Raw genomic sequence first — 13,756 nt, 5'->3', positions numbered from 1 at the left:
AAAAATTTGTTGGTTCTTACCATTCCTAGGAAACTTTTTATTCTTATTTGAACTCTTTTCTCTCTCTCTCTCTATATATATATATATATATATTGAATGAATGAGCATCAAATACGAAGCAAAGTAATCTTACAAAGTGTATAGGTAATCAGTCTGGGTCCAAAAACATTTTCATTGGTCTTAACAGTTACACTAATTTAAAGGGAGCCGTCGAGCCAATATGAATGAAATATGAATTTTTACGTACGAATAACACTTAAAAAGAAAAGAACATAAAACTTCACATGCAAAGGCTCATAATAATTTAGGCCCAAAACAATGCAAATCTAAAAAGAGGATGTTGCCTGTGTACGGACGGTGTACCTTCCTCGGCCCACACACAAATCTCATTACTTCAAAAACTTATTATTTCCTTTTAACTTAAGACTGATTGGTGGCGCACTAGCGCTGCTACCACCTCATCAGGGATGAGCGTTTTCGATACGGGTATTGATTGATACCGGTACCGAATTCGATACCGTTTGATATCCGTATCAAGTTTTGAGTTTTCGGTATCAGTACGGTACCGGTAATTCTCGAATTTTAAATTAAATACCGGTATCGAACCAATACCGAATATTTCGGTACCTGTACCAAAATTTTGCAATTTTCGGTACCGGTACATCATCCCTACACCTCACAATAATTCTTCAGCCAAGCCAATTCACCATTCTAAACATGGGCGCCAAACAAGAAGAAAATCCTTGTGCGGCCGGGCACTAACCGGTTAACAGGTTGATGGGTAAGGAGTGTGGGGCCGACCTTCTTTTCAATCAATCACATAATATCATTCACATTTTTATATCTATACTATATATAATGCATGAAACGTGGGCAAATTAAGACACCAACATTTTAAGTAATTCACGACTTGTAAAGCTTAAGGTACACCTTCTATAGCATGTAAGATAAGGACAAACTTGTCCATTAGAAAATATACATGAAAAAAGTTACAACATTGCCCCCTCATCTTTACTCAACTTTTGTAAATTTAAAAAATTATTACAACTTTGAACCTTCATCTTTACCTATGTATTCTTTTTTTATTTTAATTGTAACCAACTTCACACCCGTGATTTTCCAACAGCCGTAACTTTTTCATACGTTAATACATTTTTTTAAAAATTACACCATAAAAACGAGTATTTTATTGTCTTTAATTTGGGTATGGTATTGCTATATTTTTTTTCAATTAAAAAAACTAACATGTTACATATAGGCGTTCACAATTCAGTTTTAACAGTTTCTAAGTTAAATAGTGAGCTAAACCGTTGGTTTGATTTTTTTCATTGAAAACGAAAACTAAAGCGTCGAAAATTTAAACTGATTCGTTACTAATGGTTTTGTTTCACGCATTGAGTTTCAATAATAAGTTTACAGTCCGGTCCGGTTTTATATGGCCTATTTTTGGTATAAACCGTAAACCGAACTGTTTTCTATTGTTTGAACATTCAGAAACCAGCTAATCAAAAGTGGAGATTGGTTTAAACGTTTTCAAGATTTCAAACGAACTTTGAATATCCGTAATTGTTACATGATTACTAGGATTTTGGTTTCCCGCAGCATCACGCGGGCACCCGTCTAGTAAAAATAAATGTGAAGCCATTAAGCATTTTTTTAGTTGAAAATTAGTGCCTACGTCGTAGTGGTATGATAAGACGTTTTTTACTATTGTCATTTTTTTTTTATTTTGAAAAGAACTTGAACACGTTATCATGCATTTATCCACTGATGCAACACTTGTATGTGATAAAACCAATATGTGACTAGTAGGACTCAAAATAGAATTTCATAATAGAAGCTACACCAAAGAAAAATAAAATATATCGATAAAGTTTGTTTGGTTGTCATTAATTTAGAAGGAAATTCAAGAAAAGTGACAAATAAAAGACACGTGTGTGTGCAAATATTACTTTTACATTTTTACGTATATTAAATTTTAATTTAACTGAATTATAATGTAATAGGTCTATTAAAATAACTATACATATAAAAAAACATTATTTTATTTATTGAAACTTGATATAACTTGTTAAAACAACTAAAAAATAACAATTAAATAATGACATACGTATTCATTGTAGATATATTGAAAATTAAATAACTATCTCAAGACACTTTAAAAGTTTATGATGAAAGAAGAGAGTACGTTGATGACACCGCATGAGGAGAAAATAAATACGGGAAAATCCTCTATCATTAAAATAATAGAAGTCAAGATTAATCCGTTAGAATGAGGACCTCACAAAGATTCTCTTATCGTACTTTATATATCGTTAAGCTCACGAACATAGGGTAAACACTAATGAGTGAAAAACTTTGTATATGAGAGGTGTGATCGAGATAATTTTAACAGTTAAAAAGTAAGTTGGAGTTAGAATTATTCAATCATAGAGATTGTTGAATTAAAGATAATTTCATATTGATTATATATGTTGTATTAAGATATGATAAGTTGTAGGCTTATACCATAAATATAAAGTTTGCCTAAATTTAGTTAAAATACTTTTGCTTCCCTAAATTTGGTAGAAGGGAAACAATAAATCTTTATAAGATTTGTCTAAAAATCCTTTTAATATCACTAAATTTATGTAATCTTCTACTTTTATTTTAAAAAAAATTCCTTTATAGTTTGTTTCTTATTATGGTTTTAATTTGTTTGTTATTTAGTTGTTTCTACTCTTGGGCTGTTTGTTTCTTGTGAGTCTTCCCCTCGTTTTTTTCGTTTATAATATTTACCTTTTGCAAGAAAATATAATAATAATAAAAAAAGAACAACAAAATGCATCCATAAATATATCATAAAAGTAGTTACAATGAAGAATATAGGTTTCATATTAGTTAAGATACTTAGTAGTTTTTGAATCGTGTAATGAATTTCATATTAAAGTATTTTTATAGCAGTTTTTAAATTTTAATTGGATAAACTGGAAATAATCAATAATCAAATATGTTATGAAAAAGTAGTACCCTAAATAGGCCAAATTTTGCGATTTATAGGTTGTGAACAATCCAAACGTGTGTTATAAGATACAAGGTTTGATGAGAGAGTGTTAGCTTGAAGATTAAAACGATTGACAGTTAATCATACTATTTATGGCTCGCCTTGTTAGTTACTATAAACAATAAATAAAGTTAGTTTGATGGCTCGCCTTGTTAGTTGGTACTTAGTTTCTACTAATGATGGCTTATGTTTGGTTTCAAAAAGCGAGAAGAACACCAAGGTAATAGAGTCTAAAACCGAGTCGCAAAGAGCAAAAGCCCGCTACCTCTTGTATGCAAAGTGCAAGGTGCTTATGTAAAAAGATAAAAGAAAAATTATATCACAGGTTTTTAGCATCCGTTACCAAAAATTTAGCAAATAAGTTGCATATATGATTTAATATATTACCATATGTACAACCAAAAGAGAGTGTTGTACAACATTTTGATTTTAAAAGCTTCCATAACATGAGGCGCGCCTCACTTGTGCTTCAATCCGTTTTCGTGCACCTTTGCAACTCAAATGCGCCTTTTGTACTGTGTGTGCCTTTACCTACAAAAAAGCTAAGGATTTGCGCCTAATTTCGCTTTGCATCTTGATGCACCTCAGACTTGCTTTTTATGCCAGTAGTGATTTAAGTTTATGCTAATCACATATTAACAACTGATCACGCAATTATTATTGATCATAAAGTTACAGGAACACAATTACTATTGCACACTCCGCCATGAGAATTGATTGATTTATTTTCATTGATAGACCGAGTTTCAAGAAATAGTTTATTCTGATAGGTTTTTCTACGGTTGAATCGTATTGATGGATTATTTCTTATCTAATCATATAACAAAACCTAATTTCTACAAAAAGGTGCTAATAAATTTACATCTCTCCATAAAATTAAAACCTTTTGAGAACAAGGTTGAGTGTACTTTCCTCTGCAAAATAGATCAGAGCATTAACCACATATACCATAAATGTACATTGCTCAAAGTTTAATCAATGTTCACCTATTTGTAACTAACTATTAAGAAACTATTGTTAACACTTATCAAAGGATTGCTAATAAAAACTTGCATTAATGTCACTGAAGCTTCTACTAATCTAAATCCACATACAAATTACCCATGTTAGACCATAGACCTAACAAAAACTGCAACAGTAACACCTTCCTAGTACAACAATAATATGCAACCAGAATCATATTGATTGATTGAAGAAATATACAACCTATAATATAAAGTTAAAGCAAAACTTTTAACCAAATTCAGCTACAGACAAAAGAAAACATCACAAAGAATGAATCAAATTTCACATACATTTAGTATACTCTGTATCATAAACATATGACTACATAACATAAGTATGTAACTACAATAAACTCTCACAAAACATGATACAAACTCTCTTATACTCTTGAAGAAATAGTTACACTAATAGGGTACTGTACTTCAATGGGGCTATTTTACTGGTCTCTTCCCCAATAGAAAAACACGAATTCATGTCGGTTTCAGTACCCTCGCCGTCGTCTTCTGACCAACAAACTCCATCTGAATACGACGAATACCCGTCTTCGTTTTCCGACATAATTAACGAACTGATCGCGTTTATATCATAAATGTCACTACTATCATCATCTTCGTCGTCACCTTCATCATCGTCAATCCCTTCGAGAAACGGATGCACCAAAAGCATATCGGCCGTCAATCTAAACTTCGATTTCGCAAAACACCCTTTCAAAAAACTCTTGGCTTCACTCGACAACGTGCTTCGAATTGAAGGACTTTCGTTATCACCAATCCGATTAACAACATCTTCACACGTGGTGTCCGATTCCCGACCCCAGGGCGGGCACCCAGTCAACATTTCGAGCACAATACACCCGACCGCCCAAATATCCGCTGGCGCTTCCTGGACACCGTCACTTACTGCTTCAGGCGATAAATACATCGGCGTACCTCTCCAGTACGACATCAACTTCCCTTTTTTACCCTGTTTCGCCCGTTTCGCTAGCCCTAAATCGCCAATTTTAGCTACGAATTCATCTCCACCAGATAAACTAGATAAACCAGAACAACCCGAAACTGAACAACGAGAATTGCAAACAAGTAAAATGTTATCAGGCTTTAAATCACAGTGCACATACCCGCACTGGTGAATATGCCACAACCCACGAACAATGGATCGAGTAAACCGCTTGACATCGGATTCAATCAACCCGATTCCACCCGATTTACTAATCAGATCAGCTAGGGTTCCACCAGCCCCATACTCCAAAAGCAAATTATACACCATAAGCCCATTACCCGCATTAGTAATCTCATCTCCAAAACATCTGATCACGTTACGACAACCTTTAACATTGTTCAACACCTCTTTTTCCTTTTGAATTGAAGATGACAATGAAACTTCAGCCGATTTGACAGCCATAATTGGTGGGTATGAGCTGTATCTTAATTTGGGCCTTTTCAAAGTCGCCATGTAAACCGACCCGAAACACCCTTTGCCAATGCACCCGCCTCGCACCCACGCTTTTCCGTCGCCATAATAATAATAATAATTCTTATTGTTGCTAGTAATTGTTAGCTGCTGCTGCTGCTTGTGTTTCTTTATAACCTTCTTGGAATAGTGTTGTTCTGTAATTCGACTTCTCTTCTTCTTCATCTTCAAATTTTTTTGCTTTGTGTATGAACGAATGAAAATTAGGGTGAGAAAGAGAATGCAATGTGCAAATGGGAAAATAAAATTGTATTTATTTATTTATTTAGGGTTTACGACGAGTCATGTGGTGGGGTGTGCAAATTGGTTGTTTATATGGAGTTTCTATAATTAGGCATGTGGGGATTGGCAAACAACAGGCAGCCAGCCGCGTTTCCTACAACTTACAAAAGTTTTTATCATGACATCTATCTATCAAGATTTTTGATGAATATTGGAAACGAAGTTGTGAGATTGTCGGTTCGAATCGCGAGCTCAGTCGAGTTTCCGTCTCACCGTGTGTTACGATAAAGAGTTCTGCTCTTGTATGACAAATAAGACATTAACTCCAACAGACTGAATCGTAGGTTTGGAACCAGTTTGTAATCTTCTCCCTCGAAACCGGCTGACTGACCCGAAACCAATCGTAACTTGGTCAAGAAACTGGTTTCAACCCCCCCAACCGAAATCGATCATAAACTTGACTTTTGTTGACCAAAGTAAACCGGTTTTGAGTTTCAAACCGATTTGTTCACCTCAATGTTCTTGTGACGGCACAACGACTGTCAAGTGGCAGCCGACAGTGTGGTTTCTTAGGGAATCCCCGTGCCAGATTTTGAAGCGAGCGTAGGGCCGATTAAGACAACAAAATCTGGCCAAAGTGAAGCAACGGTGACTCTTCAAATTAAGGAGTACGGTGGTTTAACATATAAAGAAAGCAAGGAAAGTTATCGTTCAAAAAAAATATATAAGTTTTTTTTTTCTGTGAAAGTATACATACATTTGTACTATTGTATATGGAAAATGTTGTTACCATGTTTTTTGAATGTTGATACTTGATATAAAGGTTGGGTTGTTGATGTTGTTATTACTATTTTTAAACTTTGAGATAAAGTTTCTATAATCAAAACAAGTCAAAGATGTTCAACAAACTATATTTTTATTCTTAACGGAATAATAATATTAATAACTAAGGTTGTGTTGGTAAGTGGTGTTACGATGTTGTTGATATTAAGGTTGTCTTGTTAATGTTGTTATTACCATTTTAAAGACTTTGGGATAAAGTTTCTAAAAGTATAATCAAACAAGTCTAGGTAGTAAGATATGATGCTTATTTCCCAAGTTATGAATATACCTTGTTGGCCGTTTAAAAAAAAATGAATATGCCTTGTTGTAGATAATTGGTTATGAACTGAGAAAGTAGGTTACATTATTAATGTAGCTAATTATTATGTGTGCTTAACATGGCATGTGCATGCTACACATGCTTTTTTAAATGGTGGAATTGTAAATTAAATAATTAATTGCTAGTTATTTAAATTAAAGTTGGGGTTAAATGATTAATGAAGATTTGGTGAAAGGATATTACTGGTTGAATTTGTGCATTGGTGGGGTAGGTTTTTGTTACATTTTTTTTAAAATCCTTTTTAGTTTAAAAATGTTTTTTTATTGGTGTACTCAAAAAATATTTATTAATTGTATATATTGATTATTAAACGTAAGTTTTGAAAACTTATGATTAGAAGTTATTTGTAATTAAAAATATTCTTAGTTTATATAGTCAGACAAACGCAAACAACCATTATTAAGTTGTGATTAGTTGACCAAGTAATTGAATTAGCGTGTATGTGCAAGGACTTGACTGGAAATAAAGTAATATGTGGGTTGTGATGATGTATACTTGTTTTAAAGCTTTCACATTTACTCGTTTGGAAGCCTACTTATGCTCGATTTCAAATTATTTTATAGTATCATCATAACAATGCCTATTTTTTTATACATATTCCAACTTGTGTCATAATAAGAATCTGAATAACAAATCTTTTATTTTATTTAGAGAATTTTGATTGTGCCGTTTAGAACTGGCCAGCCTTGGGACCTCCTCCTCACCTACTTGACTAATAATATATATATATATATATATATATATATATTCCAGAGGCGTAACTAGGAATTTTTTTCATTGGGTTCGGAAATTTTCGATGGACGGACAACCAATTGTTTAGCACTAATGTTTGGGTTTTTCTAGTCTAGTCCGGTTACGCAGGTGCGATGTCGAAAGGTTTCTACAGGCTTGATGTGGATTAACGTTCGTTGTCAAGGTTTCTAAGGGTTAATGTTCGTTGAAATGTAGGTTAAGGTTTGTTCTAAGGGCTCAGTGTAAAGGCTTCTACGGGTTCAGTTTCGAAAATTTCTACGGGTAAGGCGTTGAAATACCCGAATATATAATACTAAAGTTTTGTTTTTGTTTTTTTCTTTTTTATTTTTTGGTTTTTAATGGGTTCGGGCAAACCTGTTCTCTTTTACGTGCCTACACGCCTTTTTTTGTGTGATATTTAGTTGTGTAAAGGTATGAATGTTGGCGTGTATTTGCAATTTAGATTTATGATTTAGAAGTGTGTTTTAATCATTCTTTAGATTATGTGTTTGGATGATTCAAGGTTTTTAATATAGGCTCATTGTAGAAAACGGTCATAATTTTTATAGAAAAATACAATAAAAATAAATTAACATACAATAGTTGACATACAAAAACGGTCATATTTTTTTTTATTATAAATAATAAAGTAGTGTACGAAACATTTGTAAAATTTTGTAATTTAAATAAATCATAATTTCAAATCATGAAACAGTCTATTAATGTCAATAAAACTCTTTCAAGCATAGTCTATTACAATTCAAGGAAACAAATGACGTAAAACATCATTTTTAACAAATCATCAAGTCTTCTTAATTTTATCTATTAGACAAATCAAAGTCATGTATAAAGGTTATCGAAATTCAACTTAACTTCCATCTTTTTTAATATATCATAAAAGTCTCTTATAATGCTAAATTTATAAAGAAAAGCACACATTTTTTTCTTAGTTATGATTGAATTAAATCATGAAACATTATTTGACAAATTACATTACAACAACGATAAAATGATTTGTTTATGTTTTCAGGTTTTACTTTACTTTGTTTTGGGTTACATCAAGATCACGTATTTTTATTATATTGTTTATGAAATATTAATTTTTATTACTCAAAAAATAAGAAAGAATAGACATGAATTAAAGGAACTTTGAATTTCCACGTGTCTAATTTTAAAGATTAATTTATATCAATTCTTTCCTCACATAGTATAAATAATTTCAAAGTTTTGTTTAAATTTAATATGTGGAGCGATTTTAATATATTGATTTTTTATAAAGAAAATTATATGAGAAATATAGAAATGATAAATTGTTTTTAAAATATTTTTATATTCTATATCCTTAATTATCTTTAAATAAGTGATATACATGGATATTATTATCTTTATTGGTTTAGTGGTGGACTTGCAAGTGGACAAACTACTTGTGGCCACATTACTTTATTCAGAGATCAATGATCCGTAACCACAAGCACCCCCTTCACGTGACTAGCTGGCATCAACCTTGTAAATGCTAGTCCAGGTTCATGGACACAGATCACATAAGTTCGAACCAACGTACACCCATGAGCTAGCCAAACTAACCTTTTATGTTGTGAGTTGTGACCATCCAAAAAATATTATATTTATCACATTTTTTCGGTCTTGTATCATATTAATAATCGAGTTGACACGTGGAGAGAATACCATCCTTGGTGTCGTTAACTATGCGACACGTGGTTGTTCACTTGTTCCCTTAGTCTTATGTCTGGTTTGTGGCGAGGTAGTGGATTTGGCCACTCGGCCGTGCATATTTGTGTGTCATGTTGCTTTGCCTAGGCAACTTGGAAAGTGGTTTCTCAATGGTGTAAGGTTCCGTTACTTTTTGACTTTTGTACCTATGATATTTTGTATATATGCAAGTTCAAAGCGGAAGGCAAAAACGCTTCACGCCATTTTTGTGTAATTACAATTTGGTGCAGCTTAGCGGTGTGGTTGAAGACAAAAAAAGCTTTGGGTTATCTATGGGTTCAGAGTATGTCGAATATGGAGTCGATAATCTAGGAGATGTGACGGGATTTTAACTTGTAAAGGTGTTTTTTTTCCGTGTATGTACTTTTTGGTTGTAACAACCACTAGCTAGACAGTTGATTGGTGGCTAATGAAAATTTTTTTAGTTACTTAGTCGTTAAAAAAAATTTACAGGATTAACGATATCAAGACCGTTTTTTCTATCACAAGCCGAATCAAGATACAACATGAGTAGATACTGTGAACAACTTTCTATTTGAACTGTGTTTTGTTGGAGTCCTTTCTGTTATTAGGCGTATGTTATTTTAACGCAACAAGCATACGGTATTCTTTAATAAAAGACGAAAGAATAGTTCGCTTTGTGCTCATTGCATAGCTGTGTGCTTTGATTAGTGACTGCTGGACTACTTATATACACACATCCTTACCTTCTAACTCCTTTAACTAACCGATGTGGGACAAAAGAAATTTTCAGCTCTCTTCTTCTTCACTTGTATTTGGTTCTTGTTTTTTATTTATCAAATTTCAAATTCAAGTTTATTATTTTGTTTATTTTGTTAGTATAATCTTTAATTTCTTTGTAAATAATGACAGGATGAAATAACTCAAAAGCTACATATACCATACCTTTGTGGACCGTTTATTTCAGATATAGTGACTCGTAAAATAGTAGTGGATTCACGGTAGTATTTTGTTTGGTGTTGATTTAAACCTATCTGTTATTGCTAGTTATTTGTCTTCTTATAATTTCATGTTTTAAGTAAAGTTAATTTTTTTTTCGTGAGTTAAGAAAACGAGGACCGAAAAGGTTTAGTAAAAAATGGTGCTAATACTAATGAGGTTATACTTGTTTATTCGTGTTCTAATATTCGTTACAGTAAAAAACGGTTTACAAATTTAAAAACTTTATTTTTAGACACGCATCATCCCCCAATATCGTCCCGTTGCCTTTATAAAAGAAACGTTACAAGATGCCCTTATTTTTCCACGGGTGTCTGTTGTATACTGGTGAACAATAACTGATCATAATTAGATGAAGCACCGGATAAAGCATGCTTAACCAACTCCCTTCTCAATATCTTTCCTACCGGAGTCTTTGGAATCGCATTTATAAACGCAACTTTTCTAATCTTTTTGTATGGTGATACCTGCAACCAAACATGCATTAATCCACACACACTTTCAAACATGAACAAGGTTGAGAAGTATGTATACAAACTATACATGCCTGTTTTGCAATTATGTCCATGATTTGTGCTTCACTGATTGTACTTCCCGGTTTTCTTACCACATACGCCATGGGAATCTGCCCAGCTTCTTCGTCCGGATATCTAATATTATATTTCAATGTCAGTGTGTCACAAACATACAACTATTTTTTATACAAAGATATGTATTAAGATTGACTTATTGTAATGACATTGTTATAGACTTATAGTGATCAAATTCAATAAGGTTTATGCATACTAACTTACGGAATCACAGCAGCGTCTACTATTTCTGGGATTGATTGAAGGCAGCGCTCTAGTTCAGCTGGTGCAACCTACGATGTTTTCATCGTAACGTCATAAGTGCTAGCTTTGAAATAATTAACATGTACCGATTCGTTAATTACCTGATAAGCCTTGTACTTGATTAATTCTTTTAATCGGTCAACAATAAAAAGAAAGCCATCATAATCGATATAACAAAGGTCACCGGTCTTTAACCATCCCTCAGAGTCTATAGTTGCAACAGTTGCTTCCTTATCTCTCACATAACCTGTTATTCAGACTTGTACATTAATAATAATAATAACAATAATAATAATAATAATAATAATAATAAAAATAAAACTGTTTTTTTAAACACCAAACAAGTAGAAGATGTATCACCTTTCATGACCATGGGCCCTCTTAGCCACAGTTCTCCTTGTTGCATAGGAGATAGAGCCTCGCCGCTTTCGGGATCAACTATTTTGGCCTCCACATTACACGATAAACGACCCGCGGATCCATAGTGTACACACTCGTCTGGATTGATCATTCCTGTAACCCCTCCCCCGGTTTCTGTCAAACCGTATCCCTTTATATTATTCAAACAGAAAATAAAATGGTCATTTACCACATAATAATCTAAAGATTTTTACTTTGAATCTGACTAATAAAACAAAGCATTAAGTTATGGACTCTTTTCCCCACATGGACTGCAAAGTGCAAACTCAAAGTTTGATCATTACTGCTTTAGATATTATTATGCATCTTATTCACAATGTATATATTTTGAAAAAAATTCAAATTTTGAAGATGTGACAAGAAAACTATGCTTTTGCTCAATAATGGTATCTACTCAATCATTTCATGTTGTCGGGTCACATTATCGAGCCAGCACTCAACGCACTTGCATAAGTGCGAGTGTGCGACTGGTAAAGATATTTCATTGTACTGATAAGCAATGTTTTTAAAACCGGACGAGACATAAAATCATATATATTAAACCAGACGTCTCACCAGATCACACTATAGTCCTCAAAACATGATTGTGTACTATTTATTATAAATGCGTTACATGATAAAACTTAAATATTAAATAATCATTATTTATCATTTGGTTTAAACTTAGACCGTTATAATCAGTTGTAATTAAACTAATAAGTTTCATTACAACTGATCTTCGGTCTATGGTTTAATCCAATACGATTGATTTCCAGGATTGCGACTACCTGGATAATCTCAACATTAGGAAACCTTGCCTTGAACCTCTCGGCCGCTTCTTTTCCAAGCGGCGCACCACCACACGCAAGCGACAAAAGCGAGCTCAAGTCATATTTGGTAACCATCTCGGATTTTGCCATTGCCACCACGAGTGGCGGTGCAACCAGCATATAAGTTACCTTATAATCCTCCACAGCTTTCAACATCTTGCTAAAATCAAACCTCTCCATCAGAACCAGTGTCTCACCAAACGAAACCGCTCGAATGAGCATAAAAAACCCGAATGAGTGAAATAATGGTAAAGGAAACAATGACACTTCATGAGTTTGTTGAGGTAGTTGAGTTTGTTGAACTGAATTTCCGTGCTTAACAAATATGTTATGGTGTGACATGGATGTTCTAGCAATGTAATTCCTATGTGTTAGTTCAACGCCTTTTACTCGCCCGGTTGTGCCAGACGAGTACAGGATCGCAGCTGTATCGTGCTGGTTGACTTGTGTTGGAATAATATTATTTTTTGAATTTTGTAGCATGGAAATGAATTGTGGGGAGTCAATAATGATTGTCCCTAACGGGAATGGTGTCGTTAGTTTGGACGCTAGAGAGGAAGTAGTGAAGGAAATGACGGGGTTAATAAGATTAACAAGGTCAGTTAACTCGGTATCAGTGGATACCGGGTTAACTGGGGAGACAGTGACACTGAGGTATAAAAGCGAGAAATATATGACAGGTACGTGAACTGAAGTTGGAGATAGGATTAATGCGACTTGGTTTTTCGCATGTGGAGGGAATATTGTCGCGAGTGAAGCGGATAGGGAGTGGACTTGACGAATGAATTCGGCGTAGGAGAGACGGTGGCCAGTGGTGGAGTCGATGAGGAAATCGGTTGATGGTGAGAATGCGGGGTTGGATCGAAGGAGGGAGAGTGTGTAGTCGGTGATCGAGAGTGCTTGGGATGGTGGCAGGAGTGGGGCGGGCGGGGCGGAGGCTGTGGAAGGCTTTGGTGGTTGAAGAGAAGCCGGATTGGGGGTCTATAGAGGTTGCATTTGCCATGGGTGTGTTGGTGATGGTGTAGTTTTGAAATGTAAGTAGATGATGAGTGATGGTGTAGATGTAAATGTAATATAGACAAGTGTGCAAACTAAGCAAAAGGCACTGCTATTATTATTTCATGCAATTAAAGATGAAATAATGTCCTGGGTTCCAAAAACTTTCAGAAATGGCCCCTCTAAACACGTTGTCGGTTACGTGCTTTTTAGCCGGTCAGGTTTTTGTCCAGCTAGATGACGACATCTGTCATTAAAGAAGTCGGTTCGATGTGTTTGCCATAATTTTGGTCGGAGCCGCTTAAACTTTTGTGTTCCTGTATTTGATAGGGACACATAGATTTTTCAAATTATTGGTCATGCTACATAGATT

General features: G+C 34.0%; 1 protein-coding gene and 2 pseudogenes across 2 annotated transcripts; all 3 read right to left on the bottom strand.

The window, feature by feature from the left end:
- Nucleotides 1–4,045: 4,045 nt before the first annotated feature.
- Nucleotides 4,046–5,731, bottom strand: LOC143592887 (mitogen-activated protein kinase kinase kinase 20-like). The gene has a single exon (XM_077072684.1). It carries the CDS (start codon nucleotides 5,681–5,683, stop codon nucleotides 4,448–4,450), a length of 1,236 nt encoding a protein of 411 aa, XP_076928799.1. The 5' UTR covers nucleotides 5,684–5,731; the 3' UTR covers nucleotides 4,046–4,447.
- Nucleotides 5,732–9,930: 4,199 nt separating this feature from the next.
- LOC143592889 (U5 spliceosomal RNA) lies at nucleotides 9,931–10,023 on the bottom strand (annotated as a pseudogene).
- A 439-nt stretch (nucleotides 10,024–10,462) lies between these two features.
- Nucleotides 10,463–13,390, bottom strand: LOC143592882 (4-coumarate--CoA ligase-like 9; annotated as a pseudogene). The gene is made up of 6 exons (XR_013146003.1): nucleotides 12,346–13,390; nucleotides 11,519–11,708; nucleotides 11,260–11,405; nucleotides 11,120–11,187; nucleotides 10,873–10,975; nucleotides 10,463–10,792 (listed from the first exon to the last, which is right to left on the bottom strand). The product of XR_013146003.1 is annotated as a 4-coumarate--CoA ligase-like 9 (transcript).
- Nucleotides 13,391–13,756: the final 366 nt, after the last annotated feature.

Source organism: Bidens hawaiensis, unplaced genomic scaffold, assembly GCF_021521415.1.
Source record: "Bidens hawaiensis isolate Kalapana, Puna unplaced genomic scaffold, B.hawaiensis_p1.1 tig00041330_1, whole genome shotgun sequence".
NCBI classification, from domain to species: Eukaryota; Viridiplantae; Streptophyta; class Magnoliopsida; order Asterales; family Asteraceae; genus Bidens; species Bidens hawaiensis.
Note: the sequence above shows the minus strand (reverse complement) of the source record. Positions and strands in the feature narration are given on the sequence as shown.

Bases quoted from the DNA above. Each gene is read 5' to 3' on its own strand.
- LOC143592887 (XM_077072684.1), bottom strand. From the start codon at position 5,683: ATGAAGAAGAAGAGAAGTCGAATTACAGAACAACACTATTCCAAGAAG.